Below are 25,821 nucleotides of genomic sequence, written 5' to 3' on the forward strand. Positions count from 1 at the left end.
TAACACTGGCAGCGGAAAACTTTTCTTTTGAAATAGCCTTTGTGATTAAACACGTTGTCAAAATTTAGTTTCACTTTCCAGTTAATCAGTTTCAGTTAACAAAGAGATTTGTGCACATATAAGAAAGTAAAGACTAAAAGCGATAAACGACAAAAGGGATTTTTACGTGGTTTGGAATCCAATTCCTACGTCCAAGGTCAGTTGATCACACTGACAAACACTCTGGGCTTGTGCTTACGGGTGCACAACAAACCTTAACAACTGAAAATCAAATTTTCAGTACCAACACAATGGGTTGGATTTCTCGCTCACTCTTAGCTTGCTGAGACAAAACTATGTCTACTCTGCGACTGCTATGATCTCACGGAGTCAGAACACTGGTCTGAACTTCTCTCGGCTCAAACACTCTTTTCGGTCAGTTGAAAGGAGGTTTGAAAACTTGCCAACTAGATCACAGAGAACATGCTCTCTGTAATCAGTTACTTAGGCTTTGGATATACAATATTTGCCTAAGGTTCTAAGAGAATATGTGTAATCAATATTGAACTGATTTTGGCTTTATGATTCTCTTCTTCGATTCAAACTTTGAGAGTATTTGATTTGCTGAGTAACGAATTTGGCAGCATTTCAGCTTGTGTATTTGAATCGGTTAAGATTGAAGTGTTCCTCGAGCTCTATTTATAGGAGAGGTCTTGAATAGATCCGTTGGCGGAGATGGTCTTCAAGAATTCATCCGTTGGAGAGAAATTCGAACTTGGCTGAGGCTTCAATCTTCGAGGTTCCTTGTTTGGTGAGAAATGGCTACTCAGGAACAGGAGATACGACGTCTCTGAAAAGGTAATCACCAAAAAGAAATACTCTGCAGAGAAAGAACGATCCTCTGAATCTCTGCATTTAATGCGGCTGTACTTGGGAGTGCGTTGCTTCCTTTTAACTCTGGAGGTTCAGTCCAAGGAAGAAGTTTAACTGATACTTAACTTTAGTATCAGTCCGCTAAATCCACGTGGCCTTGCATTAGTGAATCAGTCATAACTGATCCTTCAGTTGAGAAACGCGTTTAGTCAAACATCAGTATTTGACTTTGCCTTTAAATGCGTCATCAGTTGAGTTCTTCAGTCTTCAGTCTTCAGTCCTCCGGTCTTCAGTCTTCAAAACACAAACTAAACTAGAAAAAGAACTCCAACACTTGAGTTCGAAAGGTTCTAGTCTATTACAAAGAAAACTTAACGATTTTGGTATCATCAAAACTAGGGCAAGGATATTTCACTAAGTTCCCAACACACATTATCTATACCATACTTAATAGCATATTTAACACCATTGTAGGAGTCAAGAATGCCATTAAAAGAGCAAACGAGGCAAACTCATCAATATGTTGATCACCCATCAGTTTTATATCTTGAACTAACTTAGTGAACTCATCAACATTTTTATCAATTTTCTTAGACAAATCAAGGTTGAAACGAAAAAAACATTTCAATCAAAAACATCTTAGAACGCAAAGAGATTCCAGTATACAACTCCTCTAATTTGGATCATAAATCTTTAGTAGAAGTCATTCTCCCTACTTTTCTAAGCAGGCATTCAGACAATTTGATAACAATAGTAAACAAATCAAAGCGATTTATTTGAATTTTCTTTTTCTCATCAATATTTTTTTCATACGAATCATCAATGACTTGATAAACATTTTATTGAATTAAAATATATTCCATTTCCTGCTGCAAGAAACTAAAGTCCGCTTACCATCAAAATGAGCTAAAAATGAGCTAGACCATAATTTGCCAAAGAAGATATAGCAACACGAAGGAAATAACCACAAAAAACTCACACAGATTAACAACCACATAATTGACACACAAAAATTCAAGATATATTATAAGCCTAATGCAGCGAAAATGAATCAGAGTAATAGAATTCAAACCAAATAAAATATTCAAACTTAGCCAAAAAGGCAATAAATTAACATAAGCAGGTAAATAAATAGAAGCTAAGCCCAAAAACTTATGCTGCGTCAGTTGGCAGTGTCCTAGAATTGGAAAAACGAAGAGGTTTAAGTCGCTTTATCAGAGTGGGATCCTAAAATCAGGACCCCGACCTACCAATGCGATGACGAGGTCAACCGTGACTATGATACCACTGTTGGATATCGATCAACGTCATTGGCATATAATCTCCTCCAGAGGTTGAGGCAACAATGATTCTACGTCATGATTTAGAAGACCAAAAGATAGACGTGGAACATTTTTAATACAAACCTAAGAATTTTAAACAATATTTTTAAAATTTTATAATATTTTTTATAAAAAATATATAATTTAAAATTTAATATGATATTTATTCATCTTTTCATTATTTTCATTATGTTATAAGTTACATAATACCATGAATTGGATATATATTACAAAAATATAATGAATGATTTCCACAATAATGCATAAGTACATAAACCTCTAAATATGTTTTGTCAAATATATACACGTATATTTTTATATACTACGTGGGATCATAATTTTCATTACGTCAAATTCAAGTCATCTTCTAAAATTGAAGCATACGTACATTTAATACATTTTTTTTTTTAATCTAAATACTGTAAAACCAATAGTTTATGTTGGCAGTCAGGGTGTTAAAATCCTATAGTTGAAATTACAAACTAAAACTTTTAATTTAGTTGAGTTAGAGTTAACTAGTGTATTACCCGTTGAAATTCGACGAGTACATATTTTCTTGTAATTTATATATTTTATGTTATTTTTATGATAATTATATAAAATAACTTTTTATGTAAATTATTTATATAATTAATTAAATTAAATTAAATTAGTAATACATTTTAAATTATATTAATGTCAACAACTTTTAGCAATTAAATTATTAATTTTGTTGAGATCATAAAAATACCCATTAGTTTTCATATGAAATTTTATAAAAAGTTGACGCGTAAGAAAAAAAAAAGAGTAGAAATACATATAAATTTGGCATAGGTATCATATAATTCCGAACTTCTAAAAGCATAACTAATTATGAAAATAATCTCGCCTGATATTTAAAAGAGCATAACTGATTTATCGAACATCGTATCATTTGGAGTTTTAAGACCAACCAAGTTGTGGGCATCAGCTCGTCGCAAACTTGACAGATCACCTCTAACTTCTGAGCATCATCTTGTCTGAAATTTGAAAGAGAATCATCTCGTCTAAAACTTGAAAGAGCGTCATCTCGTCTGTAGTTTTGAACATCATCTCATCTAGAGTTTGAGAGAGCATCATCAAATATGAAATTATATTCAACCATGACTCCAATTGTCAACTATCTAACAAACATAACGCTAACAATTTAGATATTTTATTTATATATGTAATTTTATTAGTTCAAACTCTAGAGAGAAAGGAAAGAGAAGAGTTCTTAAAGCAGTAAAAGAGAGAGCGTGTGCTTTATTTCATCATCGTAGGTATTTATAGGCATTACAGTCGGGGTAAAGTAGTAAATTTGTCTGGTCATCTATTCCGCATGCTCGTCATTAAACTAATTAAGGCTATTATTAGATTATAACTTGTCAGGTCGTTGTCCCCTAATTACAGAGCTGGATTCTGTCCTCATCATCCCGCTCTGTCTAGTAGCTCTGGATTTCCTTCCTTGGGGCAGACCTCTACTCTTTGGCTCCGCTCTGCTAAGTAGCTCCGCCTTCTGGCGAATTGTCTCTAGCGTGTGGCTCCGCGCTCTGGCTCCAATAGCTTAGCTCTGACTCTGGATCTGGCGATTTGGCTCTGGCTCTGACTCTTATGACTTAGCTCTGACTCTGGATCTGGCGACTTGGCTCTGGCTCTGACTTTAATGACTTAGCTCTGGAATCTCTGCTCTGGCAACTTGGCTCTGGCCCTCTGCTCTGGTTAGCTCTGGCTCTGTCAGCTCTGCTCAGGCAACTCTGCTCTGGTTAGCACTGGCTCTGGCTAGCTCTACTCTGGTATCTCTGCTCTAGCAACGTGGCTCTGACCCTCTGCTCTGGCTCTGGCAGCTATGCTCTGGAAGCTCTGCTATGGCAACTCTGCTCTTTAAGCTTTACTCTAGCAACTCAAAATGGTATTATATGGACCCAAGCAACTGTAATTTACATATTTCGTCGAAAGGCTTATAACATATCTTTCACAAGTCAGAAACAAATTTTATTCAAATACGAAGCACTAAAATTACACAGCAAAAGGTTTGCTTTGCTCCCTAAACACAGCAAAAAAAGAACAAAAGTACCTTGTGTTGGCTGAAAAAACACGATGAAGCGTAAATCATTATTAACTAAGGAATTTATAGCTAAAAATCTAGGTATGCAATTATAGAATTTAACTAAGGAATTATCGACTTTAGAGAGAGAAAATGATTGAGAGAAGAGAGAGACAGTGAAGGGGGAGACGACGCCGACCGGATTCAGGGACGATGGCGATGGGGTGAGGAAGAGGCAGGCGTGAGGAAGAGGGAGGCGTGACTTTTGTTTTAAAAGTGAGAATGAGAATATATAGATTGGATTCTCAAATGCCACGTTGGAGATTGAGATTGAAAAGAAAGAATTTGAGGCCTGCCACATAGGCTAAGGTCTAATCGTATTATAGAATTTATTATTATTATTATTATTATTATTATTATTATTATTATTATTATTATTATTATTATTATTATTATTATTATTATAGTAATGGACGAACAGAAACAAATAAAGTTTGCAGAAATGAAAAATATATTTTTCTTCCCTATATAAATAAAATGTATGGATTTATTTTATAAAAAATAAAAATAAAATTTAAATTATTTTGATAGACATAAAATAAGATTTTGTTTTAAATTAACCAGTTTATAGAATTTGTGCCTTATTATGCAAACATGTAAATCAATTACCGGACCCGTTTATAATTTACATATATGTGCATGTCTCAATTCAAACTTAATTTAAAATTAATTTTATTGAAAATTATTAAGAATATAAATATTATATATATATATATATACACACACACACACACACACAATATAATATATTGCAACATATACATATAATATGTACGCTATTGAGAAATATAAAATTAATAACAAATATACATCTAATCACTAACATTCAATTAAAATAATTTATCGTATATATATTATAATTTTTTTCTTATCAGACATATAAATCTAATTTTTATCTAGAAAAAATAAATAATAAAATTTATTAATTTAGATTATATGTAATGTTAATATTATTATTATATATATATATATACATTTATTATTAGTTATATTTATTATGATTAATGAATCTTTATATAGAATGTAATAGTTAATTAATTAATAAATGATGAAGATTATATATGGAAAATTTTGAAATTGTGAGATTTTAGATATGCCACATAGGCTAAGGCTTAATCCTATTATATAATAGATTAGCTAATTAGCTAGTGGATTTAATTTTGAATAATATTTTAAGGTAGAGATCATGATACGATCATTAGTTATTTATTACAATCATGCTTTCTTCATATATGATTAGAGCTGCAAAAGTTATAATGGCTTTCTGCTCATGAATATATATAAATGGGTTGAGTTTTACTTGTTATTTTGTTTTATATAGTTCTTGTACTAGATTTCATTAATAAAAAACACTCCATTATTGATTTATTGTTCCTAAATACAATCTCTCTGAGTCTCTGTTTATCTTTTACAAAAGAATTCATTAGATATAATCGGGAATAACACCATGATTAGATTCTGATTACAGTTAAAGCCACATAATTTGGCAATGATACTAGAATTAGGTACAGTAAAATAAACCTTCAAATTTCTTCAATATTTTGTCGTCTATATCAACTTTAATCATGATCTGATAATAAAAGTTGGCTTAACTTGCAAATTGCAATAATAACAAAAGTTTTTGAGGTGGAAAATAATTCTTATAACTCGTCAAATTGATGCTAGGTACTGTAGTATAACTTCTAGGGACTCCAATAATTTTACGTTATATATACTAGTGATTTCAATAAATTTCACTTAGAGCATCATCAGGTTCTCTGAGAGTCACCTCTATATAGAATCATACAGTCCATAGTAAAGAGCTTTCTAAAGTAATTTTATAAATTTTTTATTCTATATATTTTTAAAAATTAAATTTTAAAATAAAAAATTTCATTAAATTTAAATTAAAGAATTACATTAATTAGAATTAAAAAATTACTTGGAATTTTAAAAATGCCTCACAACCTCCTCAATTGTGACCCAAATGTAAAAAAAATTCTTCGTTGATATAAATATACAGAGCATTGTAAGAAGAAGAGCTGGAATAAGAAGATATATTTCTAATACACTGTATTAGCTAATTTAGTACAGATCAGTCTAGTGTTTGGTATTATTTAATAATAATGCGGATGACCCGGTTTAATCCCACGACCCAGTATTATTAATCCAGATTTCTTAGGATTAATAATACCACCTCCCCTCTAGGATTAACTTAAATCAGGATATTCTGTATTAATTAGCCATGATAGCAAACACCAACTCAGTATTAATAATCTGTCATTATCCATGCTAAATATCCTGGTTACAAATTATCCTACATAATCATTTACTGAAAACCAAACGAGCCCTTAAGAGATAAACAAAACAGGCAAAACTCATCCTTGAAATTTTAGTTTCAATTGCAGATATTTATGTTTAGCGGTCAAAATAACTAATAATTTTGTGAAACACTTACTAATATGAAAAGAGTAAAGAAATAATCTATAATTTATTAAAAATGCAACTTCAAAGTTGAAATCAATTTAAAAATTAAGTGGCAATTTTATAGTTATAATAAAGTTGAAGATTTATTTCTAAACTATATATATTTTTTATTCTCTTTTTCGTAACTTCTTATTTTTTGTTTGATTTATTTTTAAAATTGTGAAATTCGATTAATTATAAAATATTTAATATGCATATCAAATTAAGATCATGATAAGAGGTGTAATTTTATACTCCTTCCGTCCCATTACGAACATCCCACTACTTTTTGCACGAAGATTGAGAAATGTATAATTAATAGATAAAGTGAGTTGATGAAGAAATAAGAATAAATTGAAATTTGTAAAACTAAGTATATAGAGAGAGTGTAGGTGATGAGCCCATTAATTAATTAGTCTCTTAATTATTTGTTAAAAAATGAATGAGATATTTGTAATGGAACATCCCATTAATTATGAAAAGGGTTAAGTACCAAATACCCCCCAACGTTGGGGCCCCTATCGCGTATAGGACCATATAGTCAGGGTAAGCGCTGTTTACTACCTCAACGTGGCTAAACCTAAGCAACCCCCCCCCCCCCCGCATTTTAACGGTGCTTAACACCGTTAGTTTTTTAATTTTTTAAAATCTAATTAGAGTGAGCCCCTCATCCCTCCCTCGTCGACACCGACCGCCCCGCCTGCTCCCTTCTCATCTCCTCCGCCGCCTACTCCTCCCTCTCTGCGGCCTCTCTGCCGCCTCCTCCGGCTCCGCCAACGTCTCCCTCTGCCAGTGGCTCTACGACACCTACCTCTCCGGCTTCGAGGCCGTCCTCTTAGCGCTCTACACTTCCGAAACCAAAGCCCGCAACGGTAAGGCCGTCACCGTCTCCATCCCCGATCTCTCGCAGCCATCGCTCTATCACGCCCCGCGTAACCCTAATAAGTTCTCTAGCCCTCATTCGAACCCTAGGCCTTCAATTGGGGTTCTCAGATGCCGTAGCTGGTCAAAGCTTGACTTCTGCAAGTTTGCCTCTGTTTGGGCAAGCGTGGATTGCCCTTGCACTTCTGATTTTGATGGGAAACCGAAGAGTTTTGCAGAGAAGAACGAGGGACGCTGGAGTGAGAATGGATTTGGGGGATAATATTAGGGTTGAAGCAGACGAGATGGATTTTGTGGAGGAGAGAATTAAGGATTTAGAAATAGAAAACAAGGATTCAGCAGATATTGGTGGCGAGGACTTGAGAATTCCGTTGCCGTGGGAAATGTTGCAGCTTGTTTTCGTCGGAGGTGGCGGCATAGAGGAGGGGCCCACTCTAATTAGAAATAAAAATAAAATAAAAAACTAACGGTGTTAAGCACTAAAACGTGGGGGGGGGGATTTGCTTAGGTTTAGCCACGTTGAGGTAGTAAACAGCGTTTACCCTGACTATATGGTCCTATACGCGATAGGGGCCCCAACGTTGGGGGGACATTTGGTACTTAACCCTTATGAAAATTGAAACATTTGTAATAAGATGAAGAGAGTATATTTTATGTAAATATTTGATTTAAAATGTAATACTCCATTATATTTTTTTTCATATTAAAATTTTAAAAAAATCTCTCTCCTCTCTCATCTTTGTGGAATAAATATATTTTCTAATTCTTTTGTATAATTTTTTGTATTTTTTAACTTTTTTTTACTTTTCACAATATCAAATTTTATAATTGTGAATTTTATTTATTTATTTTTATTTTTTCAATATTCAATTCAAATATATTCCGTTAAAAATTATTTTTTTTATTAAATTTATAAGTATGATAATTGAATTAATTTTATATAAATATAAAATTTTAAAACTATTTTCCCGTGTATTGCACGGAGTGCAAATGTTAGTTAATTAATAAATGGACAGTTTCTTATTTAAGTTTACATGAGAAGAAAAGAATATACTATAATATTTTTCATAATATATTATTTTTAACAACAAAATCAAAATGAACAGATTTATACAATAACATTTGTAAACCTAACATTTTAATAATAATAATAAAAAAAAGACAACTCCATTATTATATTGGAACACGCTACTTTATTTCGTTAAAATATCAATTAATTGTTTTAAACAATTAATTAGTACATTACTCCTTAGTCCTTGCTTAATTTGGTCATCGGCTAATTAAAATTGTATTTCCTGGCCGATTCTCTTTCTCTGCATTAATAAGTAATAAATCTAAGCCAAGCTTTTGAAAAACGCTAGTATTTATTATTGTTGGCCTAATTTGATTCCGCCACACAAAACATGATTTATTAAAGCACTAAAACAAACTAGAACAATAATAAAAATATTACACATGTGGCGCTTGTGCCAACCAGTGATTTCGTGGAGCAGTAAAGAAAAAGGTATATATATATGTTCCTATTTTATAGTTTAACTTTGATCTTTCAAGACAAAATATATCTGTAGAAGTAAAATAGAAATAATTTTTTTGAAAAAAATAAATTAAATTATAGAAGTATGGATAAGCCTTTTGGTAGATGAATATTACCAAAGGAGCAGATCCACTGTTGTATTTTCAGTTATCTGAGAATTTTAGATTAGCGAAAGTCTGCTTAAGTCTTCATTTTGGACACATTTACTTAGTTTTCAGAAAATTTTGTCAACCTTTCACACATTTTTCCTTTTCTTTTTTTGAGGGCGTCAATCTTTAATACTTAAACATAAATAATAAAGGTATTTTAACACTCGACAAATGGTATATTTGTTTTATTTAACACTGAGCAATTATGTATATATAAAAAAAATTGTTCTATTGAAAAGGAGAAAAGAAGGGTAGGGCCGCGGATAGGGTGGTGGGCTGGTTTTATGAAATCATAGCAAATTGCTTATAATATTATCTATAAATTAATATTTTTGGAGATTTAAAATTAAACAATCATCAAGTCAAAAAAAAAAAAAAAAGATAAACAATCATATCATTGGTAGAACTATCAACACATCTTATAGTATTATTTAAAAATTAATATTTACACATGATTTACTTAAAAATAAATAAAAAATACTCCATCGTTTTTCAGAATACTAATACGTAATGTTTATATACATTGTATTTACTAACATGCATACCTACATAATACACTAATACTCCATCCTTCCTATTAAGATAGTTCACTTCCATTTCAAAATATACTTTTATTCTTAAAAAAATATAATTATATGTATTTTTTTATCCATCGTTTATAATTCTACATATTATTTTCACAAACACTAAATAAGGCTAGTTTAGTCAAATAAAATTTTAAGATAATGCAAATTAAAAAACTTAACTACATTTTGGAAATTCTTAAAAAATAATACTACTATGACTAATTTCATGACAAGGATGAAATAATACATATGTAAAGTTTAGTTTTGAATTAGAGACAACAATACATAAAGTTGCATATATATCAAGAAGGTCTAGCCCAAACGACAAAGTTGGATATCCAATCTTATAAAACTCTTCACGAATCTAGACTCAATCTCGAATCCCTTTGTTAGAGAGCGTTTATTTTTTATGGTTATTATATAAAAATAGTAAGATGAATCCCTTATTTACTTAGATAGATTGGAACTTCGGGATATCTTAATGCCCTTAATTATTTTATATCATTTGAGCTAATTTTGTTTGATTTGTAATTTATTGAAAGGAAAAAAATTGAAGAAATCTTACTTTCGAAAATAAAAATGCCCAATCTTTCAAAATAAATGTCCCCGTAAAGACTCAAAATTGACTCCCTCATATCTCTGCGAATGATTCCGATTCTAAAATATAATTATATAATTCACTATGTAAGTTCATACTCTTCTCCATTCTAATTATATAAATTTGTTTCCTTTTTTTTGAATGTCCTAAATATATAGGTTTGTTTCTATAATAGGTACTCCCTCTGTCCCGGCTTTTGGTATCCAGTTGAGAACGGCACGGGTTTTAATAAAGTGATTGATGTGTTGTGAGTGGAATAAGGGTCTCACATTTTATGTGAGAGTTAAAATAATTAAAGTGGAGTAAGGGCCTCACCTACTTTTGCCAAAAATAGAAATGGATACTAAAATGTGGGACGACCAAAAAAAGAAAATTGGATACTAAAAGCTGGGACGGAGGGAGTAATACATTTTTCACTTATTTACTAAAATACCTACATTTCATTTTTTTTTTTTGTTGACTCTAGCATTAATTCATCATCACATAATGAAAATGAACATATTAGAAAGTGTTTTTTTTTTTTTTTAATTCAATAAAACATCTCCCTTTGCAAATTAAGTTGTGGATTTGGTGAGGAGAGATGTGATCCCATAAATTATAAAAAAATTATGATAGTTAATGTGGTGATTTTCAAAATAGTAGAATGTGTGCAAATATATGAGAATTGTAAAGATGATAGTTAGTAAGTTATTTCTAAAAATTGATTAAGAAAATATTTACAAAAATAGAAAACTAGAATGATATTTCAGGGACAAATCGAAAGTATCTAATTTTCTTTTTCAATTATTTTTCCAATTATTATGCAAATTTCATCATAAATTAATAGAAAATTTAAATAAGAGGCAACACATAATGAATTACAGCAAAAGTCTCTCATGTATGAATTAAATGTAATAGTTAGTATTTAGAAGATGTATGTAGCCGAAAAAAAGAAAAGCGAGACAAAAAATATGGAGAAGAATAGGCCCTACGCTCCCACCCATCTAGAAACCCTTGACTAACAACATACAAATAAATCACCTTCCTCTTCTCATTAACTCATTCGTGACATCACCATCAAAATCTCACCATGTATCATCCAAGCGCTTCATCTCCCACCCAAAGAAATCGCTACGGCGAGCTACAATTCGCGCCAATTCATCATCACGAAGCCATGGAAAGCGACGATTCCGGAGCTATCTCGCCGCCTCTGTGGAGGAGCAGCCCCAGTCCGTCGCGCCCCCTCCTCAGCCACCGCGCCTCCTTCTCGCCTGATTCTCGAGCTCAAGCCATTGCTAGGGGGCGCTCCGAGCTCATGGAAATGGTGAGGCACATGCCGGAATCGTCGTACGAGCTCTCCTTGAAGGATATCGTCGAGCATCATCACAGAGCTGAGAATCAAATTAATCAATCCCATAAAACAGGGGGATTGGATTCGGATCAGAGAGCGGCGGCGGGATTGAAGAAAGAGGAGGGCAGGAAATTTGATCGGAAATTGAGCTTCGAGGATAAGGGGTTCTTTTTGAATATGGCGTTTCCGTTTTCGTTTAAGTCGAAGAAAAAGAAGAAAAATGTTGGTGGTAATAGTGGGAGAGTTTCTCCAAAGCCGGATGGATTGAAGGGCGGTGGCGAGAAGGATTGGTGGAAAAAGAAATTTACGGGATCGAGCGATAGTGATAGCAGCAGAATTAGTAATAACAGCGGCAGCAGCAGCGCCGCCACCGCCACCACCACCACCAGCGGCCGCAGTGACGATGCCCGTGGAAGGTATGTCTAATATCTAAATAGCTACAAATTGAAATTTTATTTTATTTATTTAGGATTCAAAATGTTTTATTCAATATAGGATAGTAATATTTAGATGTGTGTGATTTATATTATATTTTTCCTCGTTGCATAAATTTTGGGTGTGTTGTTTACTTGCTTGGTTATTCATTTATTTTTTCTTGATTGAGGGAATCCTGCATTTAAATCCAAATTATGATTTATGTTATATTTTGATAAACATTGGTTAAAAATGCAGGAGAAGAAATGGGGGTTGTTGGCAATTATTTCAGTTGAGAAGAAGCAAAAGTGCCTAGTAAAGAGAAAGATCCCTATTCTGTGTTGCTAGTGATTTAGTAGTATTTAAGTGGGAAACAGATCATAGCTAACACTCCTTAAAAATAAATTTGGGGAAATATTAGTGTATATTCTTTTATTTATTTTTTGCTGTTACTACTACTAAACTTATTCGAGTTTTATTTAGTTGCCTTTATATGTTTCTCCATTTGTGGACATTTTACCATCTTTTTCCCTTTTGTAACAAGCAAAATATATTGTAGCAAATGCCAATTTGTATTTATACGTTTTAGCTTTTAAGTCAATACACCGTTTTATGCTCGATTTTGCCTCATATAATTATGTTAGAACTGCCTTGATTTGATTAGAAAACAAAAATGGAAAATTTAAAATAAAATTAATGAGAAAATTCACCAATTAACGTCTTATCTTGACAGCCATCCATAGAATTTGGTTACATTTGTTATGACATTGAGAATTTACTACTCCTACATGGCTTATTAGTTCAAAATAGAAACAGACGCACCTTAGCATTTTTGGATATTCTGTTTCTCAAGAACAGAGAACAGGACAAAATAAGCGAATACAATATTCGTCGCTCATTATTTTATATATGTATATATATAGGGATATGTTCAAGAAAGAACCACTAAATAAAAGAATGAAGAATCATTTTCAGCCATTCGATCATCAAGATCTACAGTGGATGTATCATCTTGTTGGATGAATGCAAATCTTGGGTTCGAATTCTGACGGGAGCAATTTTTTTTACTATTTTTTTGAGTGCATTAATTTTTACAGTGGATGCATTAGATTTGATGGTTCTCCCAAATAATGTAGTTCTCTCTAGAACCACACCCTCTATATATATATATATATATGTGGGGACTTGTGTGTTTGTGTCAGTATAAAGGGTGAGTTCACGTTAATTAAATAATAGAAAAATTACCATTTTGGACCCTGATAGTATTTGATTTTTTTTTCTTTTTTACAATTATATATACCACAAGATATACGAACTTGCTATTGTTATTGTCAACAATTATATAATATTCATATATATATCTCGGTCATCTTTGATAATCAAACTCGAGCTATTATCGAGAATATTTAACGGTATATTTGAATTATCAATTAAACACCTAACGATCAAATAATTGGCCGACGACATTTGGATGGCTTGGAACTGTGCATGAGGAGTTTTAGCACGATTTTTGAAGTCGAGATTTCGACAATAAAATTAAAATTTGATTGAGAAAAATTGAAGTTGATGATGTGAGCTATTGTTATAAGACATCCATTGAATTAGGAAACCGATGTTGCCAAGTTATGGTGTAGTGGGTGTTGGAAGGGGAGTTTCGGTGTCTTAAGGTCAATGCGATTTCAGATGTGATCTCACATTTCAGCGATAGACTACATCACTCAGAATTGATGTTGTAAGATTTTTTTTTAATGTTAAGTTCACAATGATGGTAAATATAGATATTCATTTGAGTTCATGATTACTTTTATCCATTTTCAAAGCAAAAGAAAATTATAAAAAATTACTAATTTTAAACTTGAAAAGATAAAGTTGCCCGTACTTAATTCACAAAATTTGCTTAAATCGCAACTTTTGCTCGACATGCTTGACTAATGTATGTCAAATATTTTAAGCATTAGTGATAAATACATTAATGTTCGATTATTGTGAGTCGAGTATATCAAGTATTAACGTATTTGTGATAAATATATTAATGTTCGATCTCTGCGGATCGAGTATTAGTAATATATACATCAATGTTCGACATGATGCTCAACCATTGCGAGTCAAGCAATCGAGCATTTTTAGAAAATACACTAATGCTCGATATTTGTCGATTGCGAGTCGACCATCAGTGCAAAATACACTAATGCTCGACATAAGAATAAAAAAAATCTTGAATAGGTATAACTTGTACTATATATTTTATAAAAGATGGGGTATTTTTTAGTTTTATCTTTTAAAATGAATATATACTATTTTGCCCCTATTGATTTGTAATTTTTCATATGCTAAAGTATAAATGGCATTTTTCCTTAAATAAATTATACTGTACTCATTATATTATCAGAGCCATTTAGCAATCCCTAATGTTTAAAGAGAAGTATATTTAAGTGAAATTCGACGTGCCAAAATTCTATAAGAACACCTAACTTACGTGCGTGACCACACTTAAAACGAAAATGATTGATCTTAACAAACGTGAGCTTCAGAAAGATTGGTCCTTGGTTAACAAATTTCTCATCTTCACTACAGAAACATGACAGATATCTTCGAAGACTTTGGCCTAATTCAATACGTGACAACGATCAAACCTATATACGCTTTGGCGTGTTTGCTTTTTATTTCTTTAAATGAAGAAATAATATGATAAAATATTCTCTTTGTTTTACAAGAAAGTATCACATTTTTCATTTTCATCTTATCAATAAAAAATATTACTTTCATTTTGAAACATGGTCTCACTTTCTCATTTTAATTACAACCGCTCATTTTTACATAATCTCACAATCAATTCAACTATAATTAAGGTTGTAAATGAATAAAGCTACTCCCAAGCTATTCGAGATTCGGCTCGAGAAAAATTTGTTCGGAACTCGATTCGATAGTAAATGAGCTGAGCTCAAGCCTAATTTGGAGCTCGAGCCTGACAGTACTCGGCTCATTGAGCTCGCGAACATGTTCGGATTCGATTGTTCGTGAGCTTGTTCACGAACCTTCAATCGAGCCTTCAATTGAGTTAGTGCACAAGCCTTAAACGAGTCGAACTCGAGTTCGAATAATATATTAATTAAGAAGCTTTTCCTAAATTTATAACGAATTCGAGTTCGAATATCATATAAGCGAACATTTAACGAGCCGAGCTCGAACTCAAATTCGACATTATCTAGCATCACCCAAGCTCGAGCTCGGTAACATAAAAGCTCAAATCGAGCTCGAGCCGAGCTCGAACATCTGAATATTTAAACAAGCCGAGCTCGAGCTCGCTAGTACTCGGCTCGACTTGTTTACAGCCCTAACTACAACCACTCATTTTCACTCAACACATTATCTACCAACATTTTCTTAAACCCGTGTCATATCATATGTGATACTCTCTTACGTGACAGAGAGAATATAAATTCATTACTTTAAAGTGTGGATTACATTTTTTGTATCTTATTTGATTTGAATGATAATATATTTACCACTTCTCATAAGTTGAAATTATACCACCATCTTTTAGATATAAAATTATTCATTTCCCAAGGAAAAATATGTTGCTCCAAAATTTATAACATCTATTCTATTTTTTATTACCTCAAAAAACGAGGTATAAAGTAATAAATGAACCTTGTTCCGTTCTTATATTTCAAAGCAAATACATCCTTAATGGAATGAAGTATCATATTAATTTATGATAGCAACATACGACCTCAAATTCAGTGTTATTAGGAAAAATGAATATAAAAAATTGTTCATTATAACATAAAGTTTATACCTTGGAAAAAAAATGTGTTTATATATAAAGAATATATGTACAATTTTTTTAATTAACACTACATAAAAGCATAATAAAAATTAAGTACCAATTATGGTTTTATTTTAAAACTTATATATAATACAATTTATTTTTATAATACCAAATTTATTTTTCTGGAAATAAATTTTCAATAAATCTATTAATATAAAATTTGTAATTAATTTTAAAGTTCCGCATATATATAAGACGGGGATACAAGTAGTTGTTTTCTGATGGACAACTATGAACTCAACGGGCTCAAAAATATTACTCATGGTGGGCTCTTTGATTCACAGCCCAACTTCGATTTCGGCTCGGAATCAAGTTTCCATAATTTTGTGACTATTATTTAGCATTCAAAATCAATGATAGAGGTTGGTGTCAAACTAGCGTACCTCCCGGTCGGGCAAACATTTTATATGTCAACATTTCAAGACTGATGATAAATCCAACAACAAAACATATGTTTAGATACAAATAGCATTTGCACTCATGCAAGGGACATAAAATATTTTATAAATATAATATCAAAATTAATTTTAATTGAATATAAAAAAATAAAGAAGAATGTACAATAGTAAAAATTGATATTATAAAAAGGTAAAAAAAAATAAAATAAAACTAAGTTAAGAATGAAAAATAAATAAATTAATTTGAATAAGTTAGTAAAATTTATGAATGAGCTTCTTGTAATGCATGCATAACTATTCAAACTTGGATTCGAACTTCGGAGGGGTAAAAAATTTCATCATATTATCTAAATACGATATTCATGCATTACAAGTAGCTTATTCATAAATTTATACTGGCTTATTCACGAAAAATAACATTTTCACTATAATCTAACAATATATTACAATGAAGAACAAATTCCTATTTTTATTAATTGTTGTTTTTGGAAGTAAACCATAAAGCTGGAAATATAGAGAGCACAACAATGTTGGAGATCCTCATATCCGCGTAGCTTGATCTTCTATCATATATATAGTTAGGAATTTGAATAGCGCTATTGAAGAGAGCTTTCATCAAATCTGATTTATTGTCCATTGAAATCTTTTCATTGTAACAACGAATGTTGTGATAGCTAGATCTGCACATTCGTACGTTGACGTTGATATTCGACAAACATCCTTGTACTATCTTATGAAAAACGAGATTCCATTTAATGTAACTTTGTGGCATTAAATGTCCAGAATGACTTGATATGTTGTAAAGGTTGACTTAGCTTAAAGCTTGTTGACTTTAAGGTTGACGTGGGCATAAGTGAGTTTGAGCACGAGCCAACTTCGTATTCTTCAATCGGTTAGCTTGAGTAAATTGATGTTTCCATCAGTTTGCATTTCAGTTTCGCAAAGTCTTTGTGTCAGTGCCTTGGCATAAACCTGATCAGCTTGTCATTCTGTTGATCATCGTGGTGGTGCCCTAATCAACTTGGCATTCTGCTGATCTTCATGCTGGTACCCTGACTAATTTGGCATCCCGCTGCCCTTCGTTTTAGTAACCTGATCAGCTTGGCATAAACTTGATTAGCTTAGCATTCTGCTGATCTTTCTGATCGAAATTTCTTTATCAGTCTGGCTCTCCTTCAATTGAATCGTTTGTTGATTTTTCATGGCAGATTGATCTTCATCTGAGATTTTAGCAGCCTTAGACTTCTTCATAGAATTATTCTTAATCTTTTACAGTTTACAAGTGTTTATACAAGTGTGCTCGACCCTAAGCTGAGAGACTATATCAGATCTAAAGTATAAGAGAATGTATGCAAGCTAGAGATATGAGTGATCTTTGAACAACTTAACTCTAGCTTTTTAAGAATTTAGATGAGTCCCTTATTCGAAATGGGTTGAGATCTTGAGATGGATGGAAGGAGTTGAAGCTCTTAAGAGTTGTGAAAATAACAACGTTTTCGGTAGTCTTCTCGTCTGAATCCTCATGGGTATTTTAGGGTTGCCATCGGGCCGAAAATCACCGGTTCCGGGCCAAAAATATCATGAACCTAAACTGGCCCACCTATTCTGTTGAAGGGCCAGTTTTCGGGCCCTGAACCGCCGGTTCCGGGCCGGGCCGAAAATCGGCGATTTTCAGGCTTTTAAAAAAAAAAAAAAAATTGTATTCTTTTTTATGAAATTAAATGATTTGTGATGAAATTTCAAAATTTTTACTCAACTTAAAAATCTTAAATAATATAATAACTTACAAACAAGTCAAGTGACAATCAAAATAATTCTTATTCTCTACGTATGGAATTGTGGAAATTTATATAATAAGTTATAAACATGTAATAATTTTATGTCATCTTTTTAAATTAAATGACTTGTGTTGAAAATTTATAAACATGACAATTAATATATTTTTTGAAATAAGACTTTTTATGTCATCTTAAATAATATTTTTTATGTCATTTTTTTTAAATTTATAACAAGTTATAAACTTGACAATCAAAATATTTTTTTATATTAAATGACTTGTGTTGAAAATTGAAACACAATAAAGGAAAAATAGTTCTAACACATTGACAATCAAAATAATGCATAAAAATTGATATCTTTATTGAATTTAGGGAAAATGTGCAGATTGGCCCCCGAAGTAGTAGCCCCTATAGCGTATAACCCCTCTTACTCACTGTGTGTGCAATTAAACCCCCAAACTCAAACAAATCGCTCAAATAAGCCCCTCTGACTAAACGGCGTCTTCCCACCGTTAGTCAACCCATTTTTTATTTTATTTTTTAATTTACTGTGGGGCCCACCCTTTGCATTTAATTCCCATCGTGGATCTCCGCCTCCTCTCCCAATCGGAGCTTTATTCCCTCTCTCGCTGCTTTTCATCCGCTTCCAACCCCAACCGCCGCGACGACGTCGTCATCCCAATTATCGACCGCTCCATCTTCAACGAGTCCGCCGGCTCCCGGAAGCAGACCTACTCCCGCCTCCGCCTCGCCCCCACCGACTCCTCGTCCGCCACCCCTCGCTGCCGCACGCCCATCTACGCTCCACTGCTGCCGTCTATGGCGCCACCAACAATAAATTCGATCCGGAAAATGCTGAGAATCACCAAATCATCAATCTCCTTAAGCAATTCTTTGTCGCGGACATGAACCCCGCAGATTTATTCCCCATCGTCGCCGTCCCCGTCCAATGCGCCTCCGCCAGTACTCAAACGAAAATGCGGCCGGCCCCGCAAGACCGATTATTTAGGGAATGTGGGGGATTTAGCTGTGGAGGTTAGTGCTATTGATGCCAGCTATGCGGAGAGGTTGCAATTGCCAATGCCAATTTTAAGAAATTTTTCGCTCCACAGATGATTTCAATCACAAATTGGTCACTGAGTTCTAGAGGGTTACAAATTTTTTTAACAATTCAATTAAAGAATTTTTCACCGCAAGACGAAACTCAATCAGTAGTAAACCAAGTTTGCACAAAACAGATTGCACAAACGAGACAATATCTGAGAAAGTGAAAACCAGATGGATAGAAGTTTTCAGGTGTACTCAGACTTCCGCAGAGATTTCTGGTTCAACTTCTCAAACGATTACCATTGATCAGATGTTTTATTGTGGGCTCTTAGAAATAAGGGTTGTCGTTTGTTGCTTCCCTTCGATTGGAGAAATCAGCTGCTGTTGCTTCTGTTCGGCTGCTGTTGCTGCTGCGGTTGCGTCGTGGAGGAGCGGCTGGTGGTGATGGTGGTGGAAGGTAACGGCGGCGGCGGTGGAGTGGGCCCATCTTTTTAATTAAATAATAAGAAAAATGGTTGACTGACGGCTGTAAACGGCGTTAGGTCAGAGGGGGCAATTTGCACGGTTTTTTTGAGTTCGGGGGTTTAGTTGCACACACAGTGAGTAAGAGGGGTTATACGCTATAGGGGCTACTACTTCGCGGGCCAATCTGCACCTTTTTCCCTTGAATTTATTCTTTATAAGGATATAAATTATAATATTCAAAATTGAATAAGTAAACTAACTAATACTAGCTAAACAACTAATTCACTATAATAATTCCAAAAGAAAGTCGTCTAAAAGGGGGGGAAAATAATAATTAAGGGCTTGAGCTCAATTTTAATATAAATATTAAAATTGAGTGGCCTACATATCTTCATTGAATAATGAAGAATTAAAGCTCACGTAGTTCTCTTACCTTAACTTACCTAATCGTAGTCCTCATCGGCCTCAGATCGTTTGGACTTGGTGAATTCATCGTTTTGGCTCTTGTCGGCTTGATCCCATTGGTTCTCTTGAGCTTGCAACTTGACTTTAGACCAATCATCAAGCAACATAGTGGCCGTGTATGCATAAATGAATAAGCAGCTTGAGCCCATTCGTTTTACCTAATCGTAGTCCTCATCGGCCTCAGATCGTTTGGACTTGGTGAATTCATCGTTTTGGCTCTTGTCGGCTTGATCCCATTGGTTCTCTTGAGCTTGCAACTCGACTTTAGACCAATCATCAAGCAACATAGTGGCCGTGTATGCATAAATGAATAAGCGGCTTGAGCCCATTCGTTTTGATCAAAACTACTTCCTAAGGTGGAGGAGCCATATTGACCTTGTGAACTACTAGTACCACTTGAAGAGTATGAGGGGTTTGCATGCATATATTTTTGTTCATCGTCATTAAACAAGGTCCTAATTGTGCTATCTATTCTAAGTTTAATAGCATCTAATTCGGGAAGGTACCATTCTAGCACTTCATTATTTTCTAATCTTTTTTCTCATAAATTTCCCTAAAGGTAACCATAATAAATTTCTAACATGCGATAAACACCGGCAATTTTCATTGTAGGATATAAAATCTTAGCAACTAAAAAAACATCGGGAATTTCAATAAAATATTTAAGCCACTTAAGGATCATTTGATATGATACGTCCTTCAAATCGATTTTTTTTTATAACAATCATTTAAAGAAATACCAATATACATGCAATGTTCTAAAACTTTAATACTAGTGCAATAATAAACATTGGATAAATCCGTAGTAGCATTTTGAAAAACATTTAAAAGTTGAAATAAACTACCACATCTTGTCCAATACGAAGACAATAAAAATAAGTTTGCCTCGGAAGTTTGTCTAAAAAATCACATAAATGATCAATATGTTCCATGGTAGATGCAAGCATGTCAAATGTTGAACTCCAACGTGTAGAAACATCTTTAACAAAATTCGTATATCGAATTTTTTTAACACGACAATATTTTTGCCATTTTTTGCCAATATTAGTTTTTCTATGCAAAATATTAACAGCTTGTCTAATGGGATCAACAACATCATTAATAAGAGTATAAGCATCTCGTACACATCGGTTTAAAATATGACAAATACATCGAGCATGAAAATACCTACCATTAAAAGAGGGTGAGCATGCGGCAACTAACTCGGGAATGGAGGTGGTGTTGGCGGATGCACTATCAAATCCAACATAAAATATCTTATTTAACAAACGATACTTATTTAAAACAGAAATAATCAATTGAGCAATGTTAGTAGCATTATGTATTTCATTAAAATATCTAAATGCAATAAAATATTTTTGAATTAACCAACTTTCATCAACCCAATGACAAGTAACACCCATATAAGATTTTTTTTTTTGGTAAGAATCACTCCATATGTCGGAACATATAGAAATTTTTTGATTTAAACAGTTAAAATATTTTCTTAAATCACTTTTTTTTCTTCGGCTTGTTGCCTAATAACCTTGCACATAGTAGTTCGACCAATTTTTTTGGCGGCGGGATTATAAACATTTTTCATAGTATGTTCAAAAGATATTTTATCGGCAAACATAAAAGGCAAATGCTCCATTGAAACAAAATGAGCCATGTAATTTTGAGCGTTTTGTGGATCAAATTTCCATAAAACATTACCTTGTTCATTACCTTGGCTTTGGAAAGCTTCGATATGTAGTTGAGTTTGAGTTGTATGGATTCCATACTCGACGGCATGCTTACTCTCCATGTGCCTTGAGAGGGTGCCATAACCCCCTCATGCTTGCCATTGGTAAGTAGCGTTGCAATAGTTGCAATAGGCAATGAACCTCTCGGGAGCATTTGGACCATCCTTTGGCTTTTTAGGAGCGGGTTCCCTCCTAAAATGTTTTTTGAAAATGTTAGAAGTAAGTGATTTACCCTTACCCTTACCCTACCTCTAGAGGGATGGATTTCCTTCTCCACGTTGTGACGTGCTTGATCGTCTTCCTCCTCCGCCTCTTCGCTATGCAAAGTACGTGCATAGGCTTCATCCTCCTCTTCTTGAAGTTGTCTAACCAATCGTTCACTCGCCAAATCGGCAGCCTCTCGGCGTGGGCCGTAAGGTCCTCGTTCAACAGGCGCTTTCCACCTATTCCTAGAGAATAATGATGGAACTTGAACATTTTGAGGAAAAGTGGGAGTGCTATCATATCTTCTTCGGGGTCGACATTGATAGACTTGCCACGATTACCACGACCATGAGACATGATAACAAATAAACAAGTAGAGAATAATATATAGATAATAGAGGTTAGAGAATAATTAGTAATAACAATAAAGTAAAGGAGCAAGTGAGTGAACCAGGGGGCTTAGCTCACCTGGCCACCGAGTCCTCACTTAAGTGATGAGACCCGGGTTCGATCCCCTTTGGGAGCGAATTTGGCGTTTGGAGAGATAAGGTGGGCTTGGTGAATTATTGAAGTGTTTGGGGAACTAATTGTTAACATCTAACATAACTTTGTGCGATAAAAAAAGGAGCAAGTGAGTGTAGTGATAGTGTAATTGAAATATATTGTATATTAGATAATATTTAGTACTTAGTAGTAATACTAGTAGTAATATAATGTAAAGAAAGAACAATAAAGTAAAACAAGTGAGTGTAGTGATAGTGTAATTGAAATATATAGTATAATATAGTATTTAGTACTTAGTAGTAATATAATATAAAACAAGAACAATAAAGTAAAGTAAGTTAGTGTAATGATAGTGTAAGTGAACCGAGTTTCTGTGAAAACCAGCGGTTAACCTCCCAAAATCGCCAGTTCCGCCTCGCCTGCCGTGCCCCCTAGGCCTGCGGTCAAACTGCCACCCTGCCGTCCCTACGGCCTGCCACATGCCACCACCTGCCGCCTCGCATCCCAGGCCGAAACTGCTGGTTCACTGGCCGAATCGGCGGTTTAAGGGCCGAGAATTGCTGAACTGTAACCGGCCCTTTGCTTTAGATGGTCCAGTCCCGGAACAGGTCCGTGGTCAACGGTCCAAGCTCGAACCATTGACTTTCAGGCCCGTTCCGGGCCGAACCGCCGGGCCCGGTTAGCCAAGCCCATGGTAGCCCTAGGGTATTTATAGACCCTTTTCAAAGTAGTTCTATTGGAGGAGAACATCTTTAAAAGAGTGGTGGTTAGCTTTGAAAATAATCCAGTTGAGTTTCATGAGAGGACGCTTCTGGGATTCGGCAAATCCGTACAAGGCGATGTAGACATGTAGCACCATTCCTCGTACGTTGTCTTTTGTTCTGAAAAGGCAAGATCTTCGTTAAATATCGTATCTTCCACTTAAATGCTCTAGTCTGCTCGAAGATAATGTGATATATGTCTTCTTGAATAATTGAGTCAGTCCAAGATTCTATAAGAATGCTAATCAGTTGGACGCAGAATCCTTTAGTTAGTTGGATTAAATAAGCATAAGCGTGTTTACATCCAGACTGATATATGTTAAGGGTATCAAATAAGATATAGTATATGGCAAACACATCAATAAAGGGTTTTGGTATAATTCAAAACGGTCTTCTGAATTTTCCAACATTGTTCAACCGATTCCAGAAGGCATGATATAGTTTTAGCTTTAGTCTTTATAAGTAGGTGAGTTATAGGAAGTTATTCTTTATGTGTCTTTTGGAATTAGTCTATTTTCTTGAGTATTGGTTGAGATAGAGAATTTACTAATCTACTTTCATAATTTGATTCGTTAGAGAAAGTTATGGAAATTATTGTGATTTTTCACCAGGACCGAATTAAATTGGTAATTGAATTAATATGTTGAATATATAGATTTAATCAACGTAATTACATTTCCTAGAGTCGGTATTTTATCCTTAGATCTTTTTCTATGATTTTACTTGCTTTCCATTTACATCTGTCTAGTCTTAGAAAATCATAATTTTTTTATCTGGTTGTCTGGATATTAAGTGTCTATATTGAATTGCTCATTGTGTTTTCGATTTATCAGTCTTTGTGGATACAATAATTGATTCGTTTTTATGCTAAAATTACACTATTTTAGTTGCGATTCATATTGCTAGTGTTTTAGTGATCAGTAAGCTTTCTTGTCGGGGAAGTCCGAAGTGACTAATTCGGTGAATGAATTGAATGTGATAGACCAGGTGAGAGCGTAGAATGTAGAAGCGTGGAGAGTAAGCGAGGAGATGGAGATTGCAGGGAGTGTAGAAAACGTGAGAGAATAGATATTAGTCTGAATATCCTTCACTGTTCGACCTTGAAGTCCCTTTTTTATACCAAAGGGTATGTCGGATGCACCTGAACGCACGTTAATTTAATGTTTGAACCTTAGCAATTCCAATATTTTTCGATGTAATCTTTGCATGTTAATTACTTCCTACTTTATCTTCTCAGCTGCCACATTTTTTAGGTTATACCTTATGAGCCTGCATGTCTTCTGTATTGAGCCCGATTATGGGCAATATGAAATTAGTTCTTTGTTTGGTTGGGCTAATCTGTTGGGCCTAGTAATAATTAGTCCATTAGGATTATACGATATATGCTCACTACATTTATCAAATATGATATTAATATAACATATGGTAAAAGAAATCTCAATTAAATACATCACATTTTATTCCCTGCCCAGTAAATATTTACTTTGACTAGTTATTAAATCACACTTATGTTTAGTTATATAATCATTTTTTAATTTTATAATATTATTAAAATGATTTATTTGTGTGAGATACAATTTAGGAGACCGTCAAGACAAAAGTTTGATCAATAAAAAATTGTTCCACTGGTTTCGATTGGGCCCTAAGTAAGCCATGTCCATTCAATCATCACCCTAGTTTATTTGTTCTTAAAAATTTATAGTTTTTGGTGCCAAATACAAGAAATTACAATAAATTAGGTAATCCTCCTACGTCATGAGGGGGTTAGTGATAAGGTTTAAAAATATTGCACATTTGGAAATTAACACCTTTGTTTATTTACATTATAGTGTAGGGAGTTAGAGTTGCAAATGCATGAAAAAATTCTCACACACAGACATAGTTCAAATGTATCATTATGAATGGTGTAAACTGTTGCTTTGCTATGCATAGTAGGCCATTTTTGCTGTGTTTGTTATATCGTTTTCTTTTAGGGGTTATTGCTGGAAAATACATATATTTTGTCAATTTTCTGGTTTATAACATGGCTTTATAATTTGATCAGAAAATACACCAATTTTCAATTTAATTGCAATTATAACATGACTTTGTAGCTTGACCAGAAAATACATCAATTTCAATTTAATTGTAATTATAACATGACTTTATAATTAATTTAGTATAATAATATTAAAATTTAACATTAAATATTTTTAATTTTCTTTTCATCTCACAGTATACTATATATATATATATATATATATATATATATATGATGAATATACATCTATATGTAAATAATATATAATGTTATTTACTTTTTAACATAGTTCCGATTACATATGTACCTAAATTATTTATTGGTCCTAATATTTTATAATTTGATAATTTAAATAGATAAATACTTATTATATATGTAATATATATATTAATAGAATATTAAAATCAAATTTATATATATGCATTTT

At 33.2% G+C, this 25,821-nt stretch overlaps 2 protein-coding genes across 2 annotated transcripts in view; both read left to right on the forward strand.

Annotated features, from left to right (window-relative positions):
- LOC131009636 (uncharacterized) overlaps positions 1–7,910 on the forward strand; it is a 9,327-nt gene extending 1,417 nt beyond the window's left edge. The window contains exon 2 of the mRNA XM_057937049.1: positions 7,381–7,910. Coding sequence (XP_057793032.1) covers positions 7,381–7,867 — 487 coding nt within the window. The 3' untranslated portion in view covers positions 7,868–7,910. The remainder of the gene's footprint in view (positions 1–7,380) is intronic.
- Positions 7,911–11,370: 3,460 nt separating this feature from the next.
- LOC131011795 (uncharacterized) lies at positions 11,371–12,814 on the forward strand. The gene is made up of 2 exons (XM_057939639.1): positions 11,371–12,198; positions 12,455–12,814. The coding sequence occupies exons 1-2, from the start codon at positions 11,522–11,524 to the stop codon at positions 12,510–12,512; spliced, it is 735 nt and encodes a 244-aa protein (XP_057795622.1). The 5' UTR covers positions 11,371–11,521; the 3' UTR covers positions 12,513–12,814.
- Positions 12,815–25,821: the final 13,007 nt, after the last annotated feature.

The sequence above is a fragment of the Salvia miltiorrhiza genome, chromosome 2 (assembly GCF_028751815.1).
Source record: "Salvia miltiorrhiza cultivar Shanhuang (shh) chromosome 2, IMPLAD_Smil_shh, whole genome shotgun sequence".
NCBI classification, from domain to species: domain Eukaryota; kingdom Viridiplantae; phylum Streptophyta; class Magnoliopsida; order Lamiales; family Lamiaceae; genus Salvia; species Salvia miltiorrhiza.